General features: G+C 43.4%; 1 protein-coding gene across 1 annotated transcript in view; it reads right to left on the reverse strand.

The window, feature by feature from the left end:
- Positions 1 to 22303, reverse strand: part of RELN (reelin) — a 1440257-nt gene that overhangs the window by 220025 nt on the left and 1197929 nt on the right. Inside the window, exons 38-40 of the mRNA XM_085653954.1 lie at positions 12831 to 13013; positions 9755 to 9926; positions 8443 to 8545 (exon numbers count right to left, since the gene is read on the reverse strand). Of these exons, the coding sequence (XP_085510080.1) occupies positions 8443 to 8545; positions 9755 to 9926; positions 12831 to 13013 (458 nt within the window). The remainder of the gene's footprint in view (positions 1 to 8442; positions 8546 to 9754; positions 9927 to 12830; positions 13014 to 22303) is intronic.

Raw genomic sequence — 22303 nt, forward strand, 5'->3', positions numbered from 1 at the left:
ATTATCAACTACCCCGATAATTCTCTAATTCTTAGGGGATCCTCAGGGTCAAATTTAAATATGTAAATAAGAAATATCTAGCACACAATGAGAAAGACATTTTGGCCCATATTGTTAGGGACTGATACCTTAGAGGAAGAACCTGGGTTGGGTTACTCCCCAACAGAAAAGGGGTTCATCTTGTTTGGTTTAAATAAGTTGCTAGGTTCAGTTCCCTCACACCCCCAACCCCCCACCCCTTAAACAGCTCAGAGGTGTTAGGCCATTGGAGTGACTGAATTTGGTGCACTGTATTTCTAATCACAAATGGTACAGAAACCTCCCAACAACATAATCATCTTCATTGTACTTTGTAGGCAGAACTTGAATAAGTCAAAGGCCTATTCCGCCTGTCATTTACTGAGCAAGAGTACAGGCCACAATATGTGAATCATGTGCTCTATCTTTGGATACCAACAAGGCTATCATTAGAGGCAGAGCTACATTTAAAATATTTCTAAATACATGAAACACATGTTGGTGCCTGGCATCTCAGTGTAAAGGTCATGTTTGATGGCTCTGCTCATAGAGCATGTTCAAACCAATAAAGTTTAAATAAAGTTTGGGGAGATTTTGATATCACTGTAGGTAGTTAGGGTGGATGTTCTGCATCCACTGTGGTGATCTGAAGGATGCCAACAATCACAAAAAAGGGAGACAGAGGTAAATCCCACCCATCTATCCTCCCAATTCAAATGACAAAAATATGGCAGAACACTCAGAGGTGTGTGGCACGAGCTTTGGGTATTATTTAATGTTTTTAATGTTGTTATGAGTGCGGTATCAGATGAGGACTAGACATATATTGATTATTGTATATATGTATATATTTATAAAGTAGGTATTTCCTTGGATGCTGATCCTCCGAGTATTACTTCTTGATTACTTATTCACACACATACACATTAAAACTAGGGATCGATCTTCCTGGCGAAAGCCAGAGTCCCCATGAGCTGGAGAATATTGGTTGAAACATATCAGCTTAAGTGTGTGCTAACCATTGTAGTTCTGTCACACCCTTGTTGATAGTTCTTTTTTTGCCATAGAGCTTTATTACTTTTTGTAGAACATGAACAAACAATGCATTAGGACCACTTTTGCATTTGCATGCAATTCTGGCCATTTCAAGCCCCAGATGACTATAACATCACAGATATACATGCAACGATAATATTGCATTCATTATATATGTCTGCATAACAACTACGACAGTGCCTTACGTCTAATAAAAACAATAACCCTTTGAGTGTAGTGTGTTATAGGAGTAGTGAAACTATTCAGAATAATAGTGAAGCTTTAGTCTGGTGTCTAACATCATGTCGTGGACTGCTTTGTAATTCCATCCCTCCTCATTCAATGGCCCCCATGTGATCACCCACCATCATCCCCTGCGCAGTCCCATGTCGGATCTACCCCTACAATGTACCTGCTCGATCTAGGTCCCAGTTTTTCCAGGTAAGTGTCGCATTCAACATAAAACGTGCCCCCCCCCCCGCAGTGGGCCATTAACCCCAACAGGCACAGCGTGGCATCTCTAGACATCAGCCGACCCGTGAGTTCTGTTATGTGTTGCAGTATTACGTCCCAGTATTCCACTATAGCTGTACAGCTCCATACCATATGCAGGAAATTGGCAGCTTCCTCTCCACATCTAGGACATGCTGTTTCCCCTTCTGGGAACACGTGGCCTATTCTTTGGGGGGTTAAATAGGCGTGGTGGAGGTAGTTAAAATGGACATACCTCATTCTGGCATTCCTGTAGAACCCTTTGACCATTGCTAAGCATCTCTCCCATGGTTGATCCATTAATCTGCACTCAGCACTCGTTCCCACCATTCCTAATGTCCCAGTTGCTGCGCATTGTTATGCAGCAGAGTTGTATAATGCGCAGTGACAGCGTGCCTACCAAAACAAGGGGGCCACAATACTTGCAGTGCTTTTGAGGTCGTCAGTTCTGTGTTCCCCACTCCCCACCCGGACCAGGTCGCTCATTGGTGAGTAAAAATGTACCCGGTCCCAGATTAGTGGTCTCTTGCAGAACATGAAAGGATTGCAAAGTACCTTCATGGAACCGATCTCTCCATACTTTGACGTCCGCCTCCGTCCAGGGGTGTGTATCATGAATGTCAGCCAGTGCGCACTCTCTGGTATGGATGAAAGGGGCAACTCTGGTGTGCACGCTGACTTTCTGGGAGCACCCAGCGCATATTTCTTCCAGGACCAACGAGCTGTCCTGTACAGCAGATTGGTGCTTGTTCACTTACGGTCTACTCCCCAGAGTCCCAACAGCAGCGGTAAGCCATCTAAGGGGTCCCTTATAATCTGGGTCTGCGGTCCGGCAGATCCCACTAGCCATTGCATTGGCCACTGCAATTGCGCTGCTGTGTAACATAATTCATCTTCAGGTGACGTCAGGGCCCATTCGTCTTGGGAAAGAGAAAGGCTGATCAACCGCACCCTTCGCCTTCCAGTGGCCCATATTACCATCAATAGTAGGGAACGCAACTCTTTATAAAGAGCTGCAAAGAAGTATAATAACCTAGCGAGTATTAACATTTTAGAGATTGCTATGCGACCCAGTGTGGATACCGGTAAGGCGTTCCAGGACAGAAGGTAGTTCGAGATTGAAGTAATAGCCCTTCCTAAATTACCACTGAACAGATCCTTTTCAGTGCGATACATGTGCACTCCCAGGTACTTAAATGTATCAGTCGGTAAATTCAGTACCTGTTTGGATGAGACCAATGCCTGTTAGATTCCCTGGCAGTCAATGGGAACAGGCAAGTTTTGCACCAATTCACTTTGAGGCCCGAGGCTCTGCTGAAGTCCTCTAGTTCTGCCATCACAGGGGTCAGGTTTCGTTCAGCAGTTATTCTCTCCTGTAGGTATATCAGGGCGTCATCAGCATATAGGGCCACTACGTGCCATTCTCCGCCCATCTGAATGCCCCACGTGACTGTGCTTGCAGGGCAGAGGCCAGAGGCTCTATAGCCAGAGTAAATATGAGAGTGGACACCCCTGTCACTATCCTCTGCCAGTCTGGCTAGGGGATGATGTAAGTCCCCCCACATGTACCCTTGCCTCCAAGTGCCTGTAGAGCAAATTCACTCATTGAAGGAACTCAATCCCTATGCCAAAACGCCATAGCAACCCAGCAAATAAGGCCAGGTGAGGGTATCAAAGGCCTTTTCAATATCCAGCGAGACCACCCAGTGATGCGGTTGGTGTCGCCTAGCCCAGTTCATGATCCCAAATAAGCGTTAAAGATTTAAGAAAGTGTTGTGGCTGGATAAAAGCCAACTTGGGCAGTGTGGAACAAAATACGGATCAAGGACAACAAGCAGTTGGCCAGTACTTTCCCCAGAATTTTTTGTATCTAGATACAACAGTGACCATGGCCGATAAGAACCTAACAATAGGGGATCCCTGCCGGGCTTTGGCAATACCACGATTAACGCCTCCCTCATAGACTTAGGTAGGCGACCTGTGTAACTGGCCGACTTGTAAGTCTTTAATAGGCGCACCACTAATCCCGGTCTGTAGGCTGCATAGAATTCCAGGGGGAGACCATCTGGGCAGGTGTTTTGCCCCTGGCCATTTGATTTATTGCCACATGTATTTCCTCAGGTCGGAGGGAGTCAGCCAGTACAGCTTCTGTACCGCATTAAGTGGAGGAAGGGGAATTGCACTCAAATAAGCATCTGCTGCTTGTTAGTTCAGTTTGAACCCAGGTGTGTAGAGGCTAGCATAATAATCTTTGAACACCTCATTGATCACGGACTGCGCATAAACCACTGTTCTGCTATGTTCTGGAACTGGGATTCTAGGGAATCAGATCTCAGGAGCCTTATCAGCATGCATCTCACTTTTTCACCCCCCCATGTTGTCATGCTGTACTGTTCAAGGGCTCCAAGTCTGTGCAGTGCTGCACTCTAATCCATTTGAGCAGTAGAGAGATCATATTGGGCATGTTCCATTCCCAGTCTCTCACATTCAAGTGTGTGTATGCAGTCTTCTAGGGTGTTGAGGGCCCTCTTTAGTGTGTGTATCGTCCTGTAGAACATCTTGATACACAAACCCTGCAATACTACCCTAAATGCATCCAATTTCATTAATCGATCAGATGCTGTCCCCTCGTTTTCTGTAAAGTAATTCTCTACATGGTCCCCAATTTCAGCTGCGGTGAAAGAGTTATACAACAGTTCCAGGGGTAGTCTCCAGGTCGGGATACAGGGCAAATTGCGTCTCCAAGCTATGGTCATCTTAAGAGGGTTATGATCAGTGAGTGTGCAGCCCATGTATTCATAATCTATCAGTTTCCTCACTATTGTCTCGCTGCAGTAAAACCGATCTATGCAGGTTTGTAAGGTGTTTACCCAGGAATAGAACGAGTACTTCTTACTGTTTGGGTGCATGGCTCTCCACACCTCTGTGACTGCAACATTCAACGCCCATTGAGAAAGAGACTTCAACACCATCAATGAGTAAGCTCTGGGGAAAGTGGGGCGCTATCTGTCATTGTCAGTATCAGGTACCTCATTGAAGTCTCCTCCCCACATGCATGGTAAAATTTGGTCAGAGAAGGGGGTAAGTGTGGTAAAGAAAGATGCTACATGTGTGTTAGGGACTTATAGCGGTATCATGCTATGTGCTCTCCATTGAGCAGCCCCTCTAGAGTTACGTACTGGCCCTCTTGTTCTGCCCTGGATTGTGTCAGCTGGAATGGAACCCTGTGTGTAACACAAATGAGTACTCCTCTGGCATAGTTAGAGTATGAGGTACCGACCAGTGTGCCGCTCCATCTCTTCTGTAGTTTGGCAAGTTCTGTGGTGATCATATGCATTTCTTGTAAACATGCAAAGTGTATACTTCTGCGTTTAAATAGGCGTGAATTCTGTATCGCTTGGTGTGGGTGCCTGTTGGACATGGCCCTTTCTGTCATCCCCAGACCTTTTGCCCTCACATCTCCATTTTTTGCTGAATTCGTTTTTGTTGGCTTTAGGACTCTGTGCGCTTTACCACTGCTAACCAGTGCTGAAGTGCTTGTGTTCTCTCCTTAAAATCACGGTTGGCCTAAACTTGTGACTTTGTCCCAATCTGGTGTGACTAGGTATCTATTTTTACTAAAACCTTTCAAATGTAATATCTCTGGTTCTACTGATTGGATTTTTGTTGTTTTAGTCTTATTTCATTTATTACAAATGACTCTATCTTTCGAACTCTGTTGTGGGCTCCTTTTTTGGTGTGTTTTGTACTGTGTTAATGTTTGAAGAGTTGCACAAATACTTTACACACTGCCTCCGAGTTAAGCCTGACTGATCTGTGCCAACTATCCGAAGGTTGAGCACAAGTTAATTTATGGTTTGCTTGTGACTTCGCCCTGAGAAGAATTACAGTTGCTGCTTGAGAAGGGTTTCACCTCCCTAAACCAGTAACCCAGTTTCTAACTGTGCCTATGCCTAAAAATTTCCAGGTGAGTATATTGTATCAAGAGGGGATGGTTATGAATGTGTCAGGCATTATGTCCCTTGTGTGGAAGAGAATACATCACATCTCCACAGCAGTAGGCCTGGACTGACTACTCATAGTGTTGTGCCAGTCCGTTTCCAGTAAGTGTACTTAATGCATAAACTGCAAAAAAAAAAAACTCTCCATCCCTGGTCGAGGGCCTGGAACATGCCTAGCCAAAACTTTAGCAACCTAAACTGGTGCCCATGTGTCATGGCCATTTGGTATTCGGAGGCATGCTATGCAGTTTTGCGCTCAGTTCTTTGTGCTCTAACTCGGACAGTCGACCCTCAAGCATGCATCCTTCCCATCCCCTCTGCTCCACTCTCCCCACCTTCATCAGGTAGGTTTAACGACCATTGTTCCTCTCAGGCCATGGGCAAAATATTATACCAACAAAGGTTATATGGGTGTTCATCAGTTACCCAATCAAGTCTGCCAGCATAGGCGTCAGCGTGGTGCCGTGCCTCAAGATCAGAAAAGCCTTCTCCTACTCAGTACTGTCCACATCTGTGTGGTGCTCTCAATCGTCTCCTGAGGTTGATGGCCTGGGGCTAGTGTACCTCTCAATCTCCTCCACTATTGTGGCCCATTCTTTAGCTGTTTGTTCTCAAGATGGCCATCCCTTGAATCTTCTGCAGGGTAATTTCTTTTGCATCCATGACTACTTGGGAGCGGTGGAGTCACTGTAGCCTCCAGCTTCGAGGGGACCCCTTAATGTCCAACCGTGAGTGTGCTTTCGCCAGGGCTTCCAAAAAGTACACTTTCAAGTCATACGTGACCCTGAGTTTGGCTTGGAACATCAAAGCATATCTTATCTTGAGACCTCAGAGGCACTGCTTAACCCCTCGGAACAACTCTCTGTGGTGTTGTGTCTTAGTGGTTTAGTCAGAAAATATGCTCACTCAACTATTCTCAAACACCTATGGTTCTTATGCTCCGGATGCTTGCAGGATGTGATCTCCATCCCGGTAGTTGAAAAGTCTTGCTATCAGTGGTCTAGGGGGTGTTGCCGAGGGTGGTGGCCAGCCCTGTACTCCATGTGCTTGTTCCACTGAAAAAAAGTGCAATTGCTTACCAGCCAGTACCATGTTCACAAGCCAAGCTTCAAGATAAAGTTCCATACCTCAGTTCGCTCAGGGAGGCCCACAATACACACATTATTCCTGCTAGATCAGCCTTCAGCATCTTCAGTTTTTAGTTTCAACACTCACACTTCCTCCTGGAGAGCTTTGATGTCTGACTGCCCGTTATTCACTGAGGAGCAATGCATTGCCAATGTCGACTCACTAGTCTCAACCTGTTCCACCAGCTTTCTGTGATCTGTCCTCAGCAGCCCAACGTCAATCGCCACTGCATCTAATTTGGGCTCCAAACTGGATTTCACATCCTGGACAACATTTACTATATCCTCTAGTTGAGTGGTATGCATTCCAAGCGTGGGAACCTGAATCACCATTGCACCATCAGAGAGGCCATGTGGTTCCCAGGTTTAATACCTTTTAGTTTCAGCATGGTGCCAGGGAGGAACAGCGCCGGCGCCAGACCCCCAGCAGCTCCTTGATGTCAGTCGATCTGAGACTGCAACGCTGGGACACCCACTTGTTCCCAAACTACACACTGGAGAACCTTGACAATCCCAAGACACCTTAGTTCAATGCCGATGCCACTTGTGAAGTAGACCCATGCTGGCTCTTTAGCATCCCACAGCGCTCTACGGGGCTGATCAGGCAGGCCAACACAGAGAAAGACAACACTAGACTACCTGGTGCCAATCTATGTGCAGTCACCAGTGGGAGGGGAGGTGGGGGGGGAGTGTAATCATCCACAGCGCAGGGGATCCTAATACGAATCCTCACTCTCAAAGGGGTCTCCGTGGCGGTCTGTCTTGGTCTCAGTGGGGGAGCCCTAAGTGCTCATGCTTAATGGGAAGAGGAGACAGCTGCTACACACCCAGCCTCATACCCCTCACTGATCACAGCTGTTCCACGGGGTCCGTGATACCAAGGCCCAGTGCCGCAATCGCTTGCGGCGTAGGCCCAACCAGGCCACCTCAGGTTCACCAGTTTACTGCCACTCTCTCCGGGGCCGAGTGTGGCAACAGAGGCAGGACAATGCCAGATCTCACTCGCTGTGCTGAACTGGCCAGGGTGAAACGGAGGTCAGCAAGCAGTCGCGGGCATGTCAGGCATATGAGACAGGGCTCCGCATGCAGCGCCGACTCCCCCGTCTCCTCCAATAGGGCTCGCTGTATTCCACCCATAGCATACCATAGCCGCTCGATTCTCCAGGCAGTGGGATCGCCTGTGTTCGATGCAGGCAACAGAGATCATGGCCAGTGGAAATCAGGATGTCTGCAGGGGAAAAACAGCTGGAGCATGGAGCTGAGTGACTTATTCTGTCGCTATCTGAGCCACACCCCTTCTGCTTGATAGTTCTAAATCTTACCAGGGACCCAGAAATAAAGGTCCTTGTGTGGTACCCCTCTGTAATTTCAATATAATTCCAAACCCACAATTTATAATAAATAGGTTTGCCCAGAACTTAGTGAGCCTGGACAGATAACATACTGTTCTATCCACGGGTAGGATCCTATGATGAAGCATTCCATGATAAGAGGGGGTGAGACTTCTCTTCCTAAAAGGTTGCCTATTTCATAGTCTTAATAAACATACTTATAGATATGATATGAGTGTTGCACCATGTTCTTTTGTGCAAACATAAAAAATCAGAAGGATGCATCTTGATGTACTATGTTGTGCCAATGAAGCAATGCAAGAAATGGAGTACTTACTGATTGGCTTTGTCCATACACATTTAACTTTTTACCCATTTGATTTTTACAGTCACAGACAAGGCAGAAAGTGAGGTTAGTGGGCTGAAGGATTATCTTACCTCAAATTGAATGATGGTGTTCTCATTCACATCCAAATCTCTGGTAGTGATGGAATGTTCTCCAACTTCGTTCGAAACAAAAACCATTGCTGAATCTTCCTCCCTGGAACAAACACAGAGCTATTGAATAAGCTGCAGGGACTGTGGCACATAACTAGAATATGTGTTGCCAATCAGAGATGCCACCCTGCTGCAGAAAGACATAGAAGTTGATGCAAATACAACTGCTACTCTCGCTTTTAAACACAATGGAAAGTCAATAATTTAAATATATAGTACATTATAAATGTTCATTATAAAAAAATATTCATATTGAATTATAACATTTACAAAGAAGCAATCTAGCAAATGGTTGGCAGACTCGGCTGCCCTGTGTCCCAATGTGCCAGAGACCTGCTTCCACCGCCTCAAGGATGTTTTGGGTCGGGGTCTCTTTAAAGTCTTTGGTCCTGACTACTAGCATCGGCTGATTCTGCTTTGGCACACAAATGCCTGTTGTGCCCAAAATGGGATTGCACTGCATGTGCACATGGCACCTGATGTGGGAGTGAATGTATGATGGAAGTCTGCATGCGTTGTTCATTCATGTCTTAGGAACTCTGTCTTTAGCATGCATTTGTTCTGCACGCAAGTCGTTTTAATGACTTGCTTTAGGGGGGCACAGGATATTGGAATAGTTTAATTTACTATTTCAACTCCAGTCTGCGCAACAGTAGGGAAGGTGTTGGATTTTTATTCCAACACCACTCCACTATTGCACCTCTAAATCACGTTGTTGTAATGACGCGCGTGCAGAACGAATGCGTCCTAAAGACGCATTTGTTCTGTTGCAGGCACCGTGAAGGCATAGAGTGATTACAGCTTCATCCGAAAGGACATTTCCCCTGGAAGTTTGTCCTCCCGATTTGAAGCCTGTAAAGCCTGAAAAACAGGCACATTTTAATTTTGAGCGCCTCAAAATGAGGCAAAACATGCAATTAGAATATTATTTCTGATTCCAAGACCCCCACTTCGAAATTGGGTGCAAATTACTCGCCCACTAATTAACAGTAATCAATGCATTCTAGCCTCCCAAAGAGTCTTTGGCAGAAAGCACAACCTGTAGACTACTCTGGGGTGCATTGAGAGAGAGAATCCTTTCTGACATGGCAGAATCTATTGCCGCGTGTAGCAAACTTTTTCCTGAACATGCAAACACCAGTGCAAATTAAAAAGGCTCCTTGCCCTATCCATATGGCCTTTCCTTTCACAGGCTTCTCTGTTTTTTTCTCATATGTTCTTACTCTTTGGCTTTTCATGGTTTCATACTTACGGTGCTCCCTTAGAAGAGTAGGGACAGTAGAGACCAATGTTCCCACCAGGGTAGAAAAACCAGTTATCTTCCTTAGGGCCCAGATCAAATGTATCCAGAAGCAGTGCTGGGTTTTTAAGATTGTTCCCATCAATAATGAAGTCATCGATGACCCAGATTTCATCCTTCTTACCTGTGCCAGTATGGAAAACAAGGGAACACTTACTACAAGAAAAGAAGGGGCTTCACCTAGCAGATGACATTCTAGAAAGACATGAAACTCAATCACTGTTGTGCACACCTGCTTACACAAGAATCAATTTGTAGCAACATTTTTTGAAGCAGGAATCAGATGCGACCACAGCCTGGCTAAGCACAGCATGATCACACCATCTACATACTATTTAGGAGTCGAGTTATTTCTAGCCAAAAACATAGGTCTGGGCACAGTGTGCATTACCCCTCTCCGGCAGGTCCTGATGGCCGGATATTCTGTGGCACGGGAATGTTTGCAGGAGCACTATTCACAGATTCCCAGGGGTGAAGCTGTAGCCCCTTTCTGACTTCTATGGGTGTGTTTTTTTCTGTTTCTTTAAAATGTTCAAGTTAAAGAATTAGTTTAGTATTCTAGTAGGCCTTTTCATCCACTTCCTATGGTTTGATTAGGAGCAGAGTCTGCCTGGTGTTACTTTTAGCAAGGCTATCAGAAGCAAAGGTGATCTGGTGCCAATGGCAGTAATGCCACTTGGAGGTGAAAGGGCATGTGATGGTACTCTTCCTACTCCTAACATTTTGGTGAAATGATGCCTTACATCTGATTGCAGTGTAGGGGGCGCTTATCACAGAGAGTCCAGTAGTTACAAATATAACAGATCTTTAAAACGGACCTTGGTGTTTTAGTGCAAGGCAGTGGCGGCGGCTCCTCCGATATGACGGAGGAGCGTCACCCCCCCACCAGCACTTCAAAAAATGTAAAAATAAAACGGGTTTCAAACCCGTTTTATTATGTTTTATTTAGCTTGAGCTGGGGCTTGGGGCTTAGCCAGGGTTATGATAGGCTGGAGGGGGAGTGGTGAGCTTTACCTACACTGCGCATGTGGTTTTTGGCCGGCGGTCTCGGGCCGGACAAAAACCACATGCGCAGTGACTCCTCTCCAACCCCAGCTGAATTGCTGGGGCTGGAGAGAGCAAGCACAGACTCTCAGTCTGTCCTGGAGCACACATCATCGGCGCTCAGGCCAATCCTGAAGCTGCTCTCATGTGAGAACAGCTTCAGGATTGGCCGCAGGGCAGGCTGGGAGCCTGTGCCTGCCTGCAGTTGCGGAGAGGAGCGGAAGAGCACAACATGATGCTCGAGGGCAGCAGGTAGGTTTTATTTTTTGTGTTCCTTATCCCCCGTTCACCCCACCTCTTTGGTAGAAAATGTTTTTATTGCTGTAGTCCCCCGTCCTCCCACTCCCCCGCCCTGCCTCCTTTCCCCAAAACGAGCTGCTCCTGGTGCAAGGGCATGGTGCAAATCATTTTTGTCAGAAACAATGTGATGGAATCAATATGTAGTTCTTTTGGTGACATTGTTTTGTTTGAAAAATATTTATCTGAAAATTAGTTAATTTCTATGCAACCATTTTCATGGATTAAGCACATAAAAATAGGTCAAAGTCCAGTTCTCAAATATTTGGGGCGCGATGCTTATCCGATACCCTAGCTATAGTACCTGTGCCCAGGGCCAGTATTAGGATTTGTGGCACTGTAAGTGTAGGGGGATTGTGAGGGCAGCTCACCTGCAAACTGGACCATTTGCGATACACCTAGGGGAATTTTGTGCCGGTATCACCATAGCCAGTTACCGAAAATTGCTGGTCTGCGGCGCAGGCCATATATTTACCACCACCACATTATATTTTTTCTCTTGATACAAAGTAGCTGCTCTAATTCCATTCCATGACTATAAAGTGGAGATACTGGATCACAGGTCCCCTTCACTGTTTTCCTCTTCTAAAGAGCAGGGTCATGGTATCCAATGAACTCCTTTTCTTTCATGCTTTTTGTTGTTTTAGTAGAGTGACAAGTGTCAAACTTTGGACTTTAGCTGTGGTATGTCTGTTCAGAGGCCATCATGGATAGGGGGAAAGTATCTTGAAGATGGGAGAAAAGGATATTGAAAATAGCAGTAACAGTGAGGGGGAAGTCAAGTTGCAGACAGAAATTGTGAAATAGTGTGTGACTGCTAAGTGACAGTCCTGGTGTATGCAGCTTAGATGACGTGGAGGGGTTAGTTTAATGTGAATCATTTTATAATGGCAGAGTGCCTATGGGATCTCGTATAGTGTGGAGGTGGGATTACGCAGACGCAAAAGTGGGATCCAGAGGAATAAGGAGTGTATGCTTGCTTATACCGTGGGTTAGGTGAGGTCCTGCCACCTATGGATCCCGTGTTAATTAGGATCTTGGGAAAAGGGCATGTTTTATGGACAATGCAAGTTATCGGTTGAATTATTGAATACACAATGCTGAGTTAAAACCATCTACACTGATTGGACAACAATTGTGCTGTGCTAAAGAAAGGAAGGAGCATGGTGAATCCCCCTACCCCAACCAACCAGGACAAAGGCACTCTTGAATGTCTGAGCTAAAAGGGTTATGTGTGATTTACCATCACACATTTCACATGGGCCTGCTGCTGTGCTCAAACTACTCCTTTTGGATAAAAAACAGAATTCATTACTCCTGAGTAGCAGGAGATGGGAAACGTGTGTAATGCACGAGGGTTGTCAGGGTCTACGTAGCATATTTGCTACGATGGTCCAATGAAATACACAACCTCCAATAACACTGTACAAATAAAACTCTTCACAATTTTTTATTACAGTTTTGATTTGTGTACATGTGTATTAAAAACCTAGAATACTTGAGGATGATGAAGATGACCTATACTTTGCTTATAGGACTGACATACATACAGCGTTAACTTGTGCAGTATTCAGCGACTTCTGAAAACCCCCCAGACTCTTTCCTAGTTGCATCTGCCAGTCAGTATCCCTGGAACGTGACTGCTATGGCACAGGCTGGTATTTACAATTAAACATTTAATCCTCACCGTTGTTGTATGGCTGCCAGAGCCTGAACCGCGTGGCATTGGTCTGGGCTGAGTGTGGGAGGGGCACGTGAATGAAGAGGATGTCTGTAGTCTGAGGGAAGTAGAACTCGTCAAAGAGATGCCAACTGATGCCGCCATTGGTGGAGTACTGCAGAAGGATGGAGTGAGACCTCTCTGGGGTACCTGCAGCGACATGGATACAGACATTATTTAACGACACACTAGCAAGCACAGTCCCAATGAGTATAAATATGTAACAGGCCCCGAGGCTTGGACCCGTATATGAGATCGTCATCATTCCCAATCAATATGTTAGCATCCAAGTTGGGAACTTTGAGGTCCATGATGTTACCTCCGATCGATTATATTTCCCTGAAAGATGTTGGCTCCTGAAACCGGCCAAAATCTCTGAGGAAAGCAGTGGTGCGAGATGGACCCAGAATTTCAGAGGGTTGTCTGTGTGGACAATGGAGGGAAAGAGAGATGTTAAAAGAAGGCATATCTCTTCAGACCCCTCATCTGAGAAGGACCAAGAACCTGCAACAAAAAGTATAGCTGTGTGGCCTTCAGCTTTAACCCTAAATGTTCTTGAATTAATGATAGCAGCATAGGCAAAGGATATGATCCAGTTAGATGACTTCAAGGCATTGGTTACAAGGGAGAAGGGGCAAGACTAAGGATTCCAGGAGTTGGAAGCCCACTAGCACAGTCTCTCAGGATGGGTCGTTTCACTCAGATTCAGAGTTACCTAGTACCTCTTTGTCAGGAAAATATATACGAAGATATAAGATGCCTGAGTGGAGCACATCACGGACAATCTGGCTTCCTTCTGTTTTCTGCTCCGCAGGTTGAGGAGAGGTTGTTTTCTCACTATGTTTTGCTATACCCCTAAATAAAAAGATCTGAGATCTACTCTGGTGAATAGATGGACAATGATAGTATACAAGGGGCCAGATTTTTGAAGAAGCTTTGCTCTTTGGAAGAAACAGAAAAAGTGCTCCTGCACAGGTGGGCTCAATTTCGGCCTCTTTGATTGGTTGTACCGCTATTAATCCAGAGGAGAGTTCATTTACAGACTCAGTGGATAAGAAAGTGGACAATGCCTTGAAAAGAGCTTTTGTGGCGAGAATTTGTACCTTAAGGCAGGCTCTTACTCTGCCTATAGTTCTCAGTCTTTGGTCAAGGAGTTTGAGAGCCTTTCTATAGCAATTCAAGAGGGCACTGATTGTTCGGACCTCTTGGTGCAGATAGAGAAGAAAGGTACATTTCTAACTGACGTGTCTTCAGACATGTTGAGGTCGACTTCAGTGTCAGTGGCAGCATCTGTTTTGGCCAGATGGAACCTTTGGATGAGAGAATGGAAGGCAGATACCTAAGAGAAATCATCCTTTCTGAAGAGTCATTTTAACAGCAACAATTATTCTGTGATCAGATGGAAACTATGATCATCGGGCCTTTAAGGTCAGAAAGCAGACCCTAGCACTCAAGGGCAGATCTTCCTGCTCCTATAAAAGCCTGGAATCAGTAATCTTAACAATCATCTAAAATGACTTAAAGTCTTCTTCAGCCTTCTTCAGCTAGGAGAAAGAAGTTCCAGCCTTCAAAATCCGGAGGGATAGACAAACCAAGTATCCAACCTGGAGGTGACAAGTGGATTCCTGACAACTACCCTTTCACTCCATTGGAACAGGTGGGTGGAAGAATCCAAAAGTTTTTCACACTTCAAAAAAGGACATCTCTGATGATTGGGTCTTGAGCATTATCAAAAGAGGTTATAATATAGACATCCCCGAACGTCCTCCAGATTCGGGGCCCATCCTTACTTGTGTTCCCAGATATCCAGCTCAGCGTTCTGCCTTTTGGGCTGAAATTGGTTGCCAGAGTCTTCACAACAGTTTTAACATCATTGGTGGCACTACTTCAGCAGGAAGGTTTCTTCTTCATCCATATCTAGACGACTAGCTGTTTCACTATTCAACGAGAGTTCAGTTGCAGCTACAGATGGAGAGAGTGCTATCGGTTCTAAGGAGCCATGGATTTTTGATAAAGTGGGAAAATAAGAGCTGGTCCCATATCAAGACAGGTGCTTCATAGACGCAAGGTATCGCACAGACAAGGATTTGGTAACTCTTTCTATGGAGCAGGTAAAAGAAATTCAAGCTCATATTTTGAATCTGGTTATCCAGCCTGCTCCAAAAGCGACATCATAGATACAGGTACAGGGGGATCTGGCAACAACAATCTTTCTGGTTTCAAGGACCAAATTCAGTTTTCACAAAATCATGAAATATATTCTGAGTTGTTGAAGTCTGGTCTCTCCAAAATTGTTGCTCCAGATCCCAATGTCCAGTTCTGTTCAGCAGGACTCAAGTTGGTGACTGGACTCTAGGAATCTGTTGAAGGAGGATCTTCTTTCTCCCCCCCCTCTCCAGTGATAGTTACAACAGATGCCAGTCTAATGGTCTGGAGTCCCATCAGGTGCAGGCGCTTTGGGCTCTGTTTTAGAGCATGGGATCTTACAACTGAAGGAATTGGAAGCTATTAGTGTAGCTCTGTTGGCTCTTTGTCATTTTCTAAGGGGAAAGGTGGTTCTAGACAGGAGAATATGACGGCAAAGTCATATATTAATAAGTAGGGGGTACAAGTACAAATTGCACTTTCCAAAACTTCGGACCACATTTTTTTTCCGGCCAGAGACGAATGTGATTTAAATTTTGCAGAAAATGAAGAGATCAATTAAGGACACCTTGTTACTACATCACTAGCAGAGCATCTCAGTATTGGAGGAACATATTTTGATCCAATCACATACTAAATATGCACAGTAATCTTACAGGTATACCACATAATGTATGTTATAACTAAGGCTCCCTGTTTCCATTTTTACTCATTTTTACAGATAAATAGAGACAGAAAATCATTTATTTTCCTGTCTGTATTTATTTTTAAATGTGGATGAATACGGAAATTGGGTTGCTTTTTGAGTGATTCTAAATATCTTCTGCTGTGACTGTCAGTCCAATAGCTGTGTAGATTAACAGTTAAGGGGGTTAAAAAAGAAAGGAATTGTAGTAAAAAGGCTTAAACAGCAGTAGATATGCACAAGGTTGACATTAAAATCTGCATATTTTCATATAAGTGTATTGGTTTATCTTCTGCTGGTCTTCATATCATTGAAACCTGGCAAGCATTCAAGGATGGGTGCATATTTATCAGTTAAATAAATGTGTAAATATACTAGTTTCAGTTTCATTCTTTAACAAAACCCCAAATAAATATGGAGAAATACGCATAAAATTAGCTAAATAGCAAATTAGCAAATTAGCAAAGTTCCAAATCTTCCTGGAGAAAACCACAATTCCTGTCATCTTTATGGATGTGAGAATGTACTTAACGCAATTCAATGATGGTGGGACGAGGAGTGCACACAATTGGTTTGGTTCTTTCTATACAGACAGCTTTCTGCAGAAGCGAGGTAAAATTTAAAGAAACAGAGCAACCTGAAAGAGAAATTTTAGGTGACTCTATTTTTAAAGATGCAAAAGAAATTATTAGAGGAGATTGACAAACAAACAGGTTAGTTCTAAACCTTCACTACCAATCAAAAGACAACAGAGGTAGCCAGGGACATAAAAAACTACAGTAATGAGGTTACCTATGAATATTTGAAAGACAACTTTTTCTTGGTAAGCAACACAAGCATTATTAATCAGCAATATCAGGGGCATCCAAGAAAGTGCTTTATTACATCTTCTGGAACATCTTTGACACTGGTCAAGAAGGTAGAGAAGAGGAAGGTCAAAATAATTTCCCCAGACCCTCAAACAGCCTTTTTTTTGTCAGAGGAGCAAAGAGAGGATGAGGAGTGAGGACACGTGAGAGGTCGACCCCAACAAACTGGGGAAATTTATAAGAAATGGAAGATGTACAGGCAGTGAATGCAGAGAGTATCCCAATTTACAACCTCTACAGAGATTGTCTGTCACCAGAAGAAACAATTCTTCTAACCAAAGGACTCTCATTTGTTCCCAGTGCCTTACGTGATACTGTTGAAACTAGGATGGAAGTACTTTATTTCCTCAGAAAAGTGAGACTAAAAATATACTTCTCTGGGCAAGAGAACTACGGATTGTCTAATTTAACTGAGTTGAAGCACCTGCGCACAAGTGAGAGGTACCGGACCTGATATAATATTTGGCAGCCTACTCAGCAAACCCCAAAATACAAGACTGTATTCTCTACTGATGACGGTTAATAAACCAGAAACACGTGTCCAGAGATCAGCACTATCTGCGCCAACCTTGGCGAAACAATCGAAAATATCAGAGCGATATACAAGAGACTGCATTACTCAGAATGCCAGGGGCGGACCTTATCTGAAAGGTCAGCGGTGTGCTCCCACATCCTGTTGTCTATTTAAAGTACTCCCGTGAGTCATTGATCGGACAAGCTCGTGGATGAAGCACCTGCGCGCCAGTGAGAGGTACCGGACCTGATATAATGTTTGGCAGCCTATTCAGCAAACCCCAAAATACAAGACTCTAGTCTCTACTGATGACGGTTAATAAACCAGAAACACCTGTCCAGAGATCAGCACTATCTGCGCCAACCTTGGCGAAACAATCGAAAATATCGGAGCGACATACAAGAGACTGCATTACCCAGAATGCCAGGGGCGAACCTTGCCTGAGAGGTTGGCGGTGTGCTCCCACATCCTGTTGTCTATTTAACTGAGTTAAAGACCAAACCAATCTTCTGCCTACCAATTACTGATATGCCACCACAAATGGTTACCTTTGTAAGCATGATCCTGAAAGAGATAGATAAAATATGTAAGAAAAAAATAATTTTCATTTCAGCACACCCAACAGTGAAATAAAGCTTTACAAGCTTTAGCAAGCAACACCTCTATCATAATCAAACCCGCTGATAACAACAGAGGAATAGTTATCATGAATAGTGTGACATATGATGAAGAAGTGATGTGACAACTGAATAACATTATAGCAAGACTATACATGACCCTACAAATCAGATAACAAATTAAATCTGTTACAGACGAAGAAGCAAAAGGTTGACTTAGTCCCCAGGAGTTCAAAGTTTTGAACAAAAAAGAGCCTTGGACTCCACTAATTAATGTTTTGTATAAAATTAATAAAATGACCACAGCACAAAGGAAGGCCCATTTCAGGATCTTGTTCCATTCTAAAATCTCTGTCTCGATATATGGACCATTTTGTAAAACTATATGTTTCGAGTACCAGGATGTTTATCAGAGATTCAATGGATTGTATCACAAAATTTAGAAAACATCCCCTATGACGTCGGTTTCGATATTGAATCTTTATATACTAATATCGCCCAGTATGAGGACCTACAGGTAATTGAAGATATTTTGAACATAAGAGAGACTCCTCATCGTTTACCAACTGATTTTCTCACCATGCTAGCGAGCATCTGTTTAAGGAAGAACTTATTTTTATTCAAAACAGATACCTACTTGCAAGTAAAAGGGATGGCTATGGGGTGCAGCTTGGTCCCGGAGATAACAGAACTCTTCATGGCATATTTTAAGGACAGGTGGATTTATAGCCATGCAAATCTATTAAAAAATCATAACCAACATTGGTACAGATTTTTTAATGTTGTAATCACTATATGGCGTAGCCCCCAAGAAGTCCCGAACGAGTCTTACATTTGGTTGACTTACCGGTCGTAAGATCTCAAATTCACCATGAATTTTAATAAAAGCAATTTGGATTTATTGGACTTATGGATAAAGAACAATGATGGACGTCTCTCAGTTTGCCTGTACACCAAACCGACTGATAAAAATACACTGTTACATTCACTTAAGTGCACATCCACACTCTCTCAAAGAAAATCTACCCTGTGGCCAATTCCTGCACATTTGCGGCAATTGCATCCACAGGGAGGAATATTTCGAAAATCCCAAATTACTTTGCGACAGATTACTAGGCAGAGAGCACCCTAAAAACTTGGTTAGGAATGATGTGGAACAAGCATAGTTCACACCTTGAGAGGTCCTATACTACCCTAAAAAGAAAGAGAATACAGTCCCTTTGATGTGTGCCATAACCTATACTCTCTATGCCTACAAAATAAAAAAGATCATTAAAAAATGGAAGTTGCTACACAGTCTCAAACTGTCAGATCAAGTTTTTGCCTTTAATGAGGGGACGAATATTCAACAATTCCTAGTACGAGCTGTTAGAAGCCCTAATAAAACCAAGTCCGATCTGCCCTCTCTATTAGCCTTTCCACCTATTTAAGGACAAGCATTGCCTGTAAATTCACCAGTAACACAAAGTAGGTTTCCATTAATGGGGCTGTGAACAAACAATCTTCATTTTCTAATTACAATACACAAAATGTTGTGTATGCCATCACTCCGTCTCCCTGCAAATTACACTATATAGGTCTAACAACACAGGAAGTGAGAAAGAAAATTCTTTAGCACAGATCTAGGATATGATGCAAAACACAAGGGACACCTTTGGTGTCAAACTTCATTGAAAAACATCACAGTGAGGACGATATTATATGGACAGTATTAGCTGTCATCACCTCAGATTCAACAGATGACTGTCAAATCTCGCTTGGCACAGAATGAGACGAAATTTAGCACATCCAACAACAGTCTAAATGACCAGGATGAATTTCTTGCCCTAATGGGAAGATACGTCTGTGAACATTGCTATCTCTATAGGAAAAAAACACACATGGTATACTGTGTAATAAATGTTCTTTGAAATGGTTTTATTTGCAACAGTTACAATGTATGTTACTCAAATATTGTATACTAATGTGGTATACGCTCGCACCCTCTTTGTAAATATTGTAGTTCTTTGATAGTTTCTTTCCTTAGTTTTTTTGGGTGCCAGAGGGTATCACCTCCTGATCATGAGGTGTGGGCATATAAAGTATTAAGAAAGCGTTCTCCAACAGAGAAAAAACAAACCCTTCCGGCACTCCTAGATTGCAAATCTTTCAATGAAATAGTGATTCCAATAAACTTTATTTTGATCCTTTATTTCTCATTCTTTTACTTCATTTTACTCTGTTTTCTTCTCTTTGAAGTGCAGCGCACCATACCAGCCAAGTTCATTGAAGTAAGCAGCTGATGAATGGCTTAAATTGGGGGTGTCCTGATGATACCATGAAATTGTGTAAATACTGCATAGCCACAGGTGTTGCACCAATAGCATAAGCACTAGTTTGTCTTCACCAAACAATACGGCCAATGCAATAAGCCAGTCAAGATTACTCTTTGTAGCTTCAAAGTATATATATATATATGTGATCAAGGCCTCTGGTAGGCTGAAACGCGTCATGGCGGGCATGCTGAGCTATCAATAAACTCACCTTGCACCTACAACTGGGTCTGTTTTCGTCTGTGTCTGATTCCTGACATTCGGGATCGTTGGGATTCCTGTGGCGAAGTTTTCGGCATATATATATATCACCGTGAGCAAGACCGATTGTGGTTGAAACGCGTTGGTGGTGGATGTTGGTGACTAATTTGCACGAAGAATAAATCCCTGAAATCTTCAAAACTTACAACTTCTTTGGTGTGCAGTGTTTCCTTTTCGAGGGAAATTGGTGAAAATAAATAAATATATATATATATATATATATATATATATATATATATATATATATATATATATATATATATATGTATACACACACACACGGCATTCTATCTGTTCTTTAGTTGTGCCCTATCCTGAAGACGCTCAACTTGAATGTGCCCAAATGCATCAACCCATGCATTTTTAGGAGTTCCTAATTCCAAGAAATACCCATCACCACCTGGATTAATCCAAAGGAATTGTTTGGACTGTAAAGTAATGCTTCAGTCCCCAAAAGTGGTTTTCTCCAGGAATGTTTGGCACTACCTTTGGGTGGACTCTGGACACTTCAGTTAGTTGTAGGCACCCTCCATCAATCTCAACAAGGGCAGTGAAATGAATATAAAATTTGAACTCTTTTCTATTTTATTTGTAATAAATGTACAAATACTTATTTTGCAACATCTCTTGATTTGTTATAACATATGCTATGTGGTGATACCTTCAAGATTACTGGCCATATTTAGTATGTGATTGGATTGAAATATGTTCCACCCGTAGTGAGATGGCCTGATATTGATGTACAGGCAAGGTGTCCTTGATTGATCCCTATAAAGAACCCCCCATTTTTGCCACTTATAGAGCCCCGAATGACATAGGGTTATTTGGGCTTCCCTTTCATCCTGTCAGGTAATTTCAATTGCAGCGGCTCACATTCAAGGACTCTACAACCCAATTGCAGACAGTTGGAGCAGGACCATTTCTGCAATCCAGAAACCAGACTGAACAGAGAGATTTTAGTAGCTTCAGCATGGCCCGGTCCTTGTCAGTTTCCTCTTCTGGCAGAAATGAGGGTGAGTCAGGAGCTTCAGTTTCCCACTCACTCACTGCTCCCCTGGCTTTTCTGGTGTTACATCAAGAGACCCTATCAAGACTCAGATTTAGTAGGATGGAGGTTGAATGGCTAGGGCTGAAATCTATGGTGGTTTTGGATTGTGTAGAAATGACACTGTAGGTGTCTAGAAGCTCTTCCACTTTGAAATCGTACACCAAACATTGGGGGTCTTTTAATAAATGGTGTGTATCAAATCATTTTGATCATCAAGTAAGAGGGTTGGTCCCCATCCTCCCTTTTCTTCAGGATGGTTTCCAGGTGCGTCTTAAGGTCTCAAATTTGAGAACACAGTGGGCAGCCATAACGGCAGTCAGTAGTACATGGGAAAACATTTCAGATGATAAATGTATAGTTCAGCATCTTTTCAGGTTTTTTTTTACAATATCCTCCCTATTTCTACTCCTGTTTTTCATACTTGACACCTTATTTTGGGCAGTTACATCTGCTAGAAGACTGGGGGAACTAGATCCCATCTTGAAGTCATTCTTTTTGCAAGATCGTTGAGCATAGGGTTGTTATTAAGCTATTTTCATTGTTTGTGCTGAGGGTAAATTCCTCTCTTCATGGGGATCAGGAGGTGGTTGTGCCTCCGTTTTCCCAGCTCCTATTTCAGAGGAGGATGTTAGACTAGTAAGCTTGACGTGAGATGGGCTCTTCTAATTTATTTTGAGAGAGGGTCCTCTTTTAGGATGACTGATTGTTTGTTTGTCAACTTTGGGCTAGCCAGAAGGAAGTGAAGCCATCAGTATGTTCCCTTAATAAATGCATAAGGTACCTAGATTCTTTGGCTTGCAGGTATGGGTCCAGCAGACACCGTTTGGTATTCAAGGCAGATCCTCAAGGGCCAATGTCTCTGGCAGAAGTTAAGTGGCCTCTATTGCAGAAATGTAAAGGACGGCACCTGGTCTTCTCCTTGAACCTTTGTTAATCGTCACAGACTGATGTAGGAGTTGGACTTAAATTAGGTTTTTGGTACTAAAGTT

The sequence above is a fragment of the Triturus cristatus genome, chromosome 4_1 (genome assembly GCF_964204655.1).
Source record: "Triturus cristatus chromosome 4_1, aTriCri1.1, whole genome shotgun sequence".
NCBI classification, from domain to species: domain Eukaryota; kingdom Metazoa; phylum Chordata; class Amphibia; order Caudata; family Salamandridae; genus Triturus; species Triturus cristatus.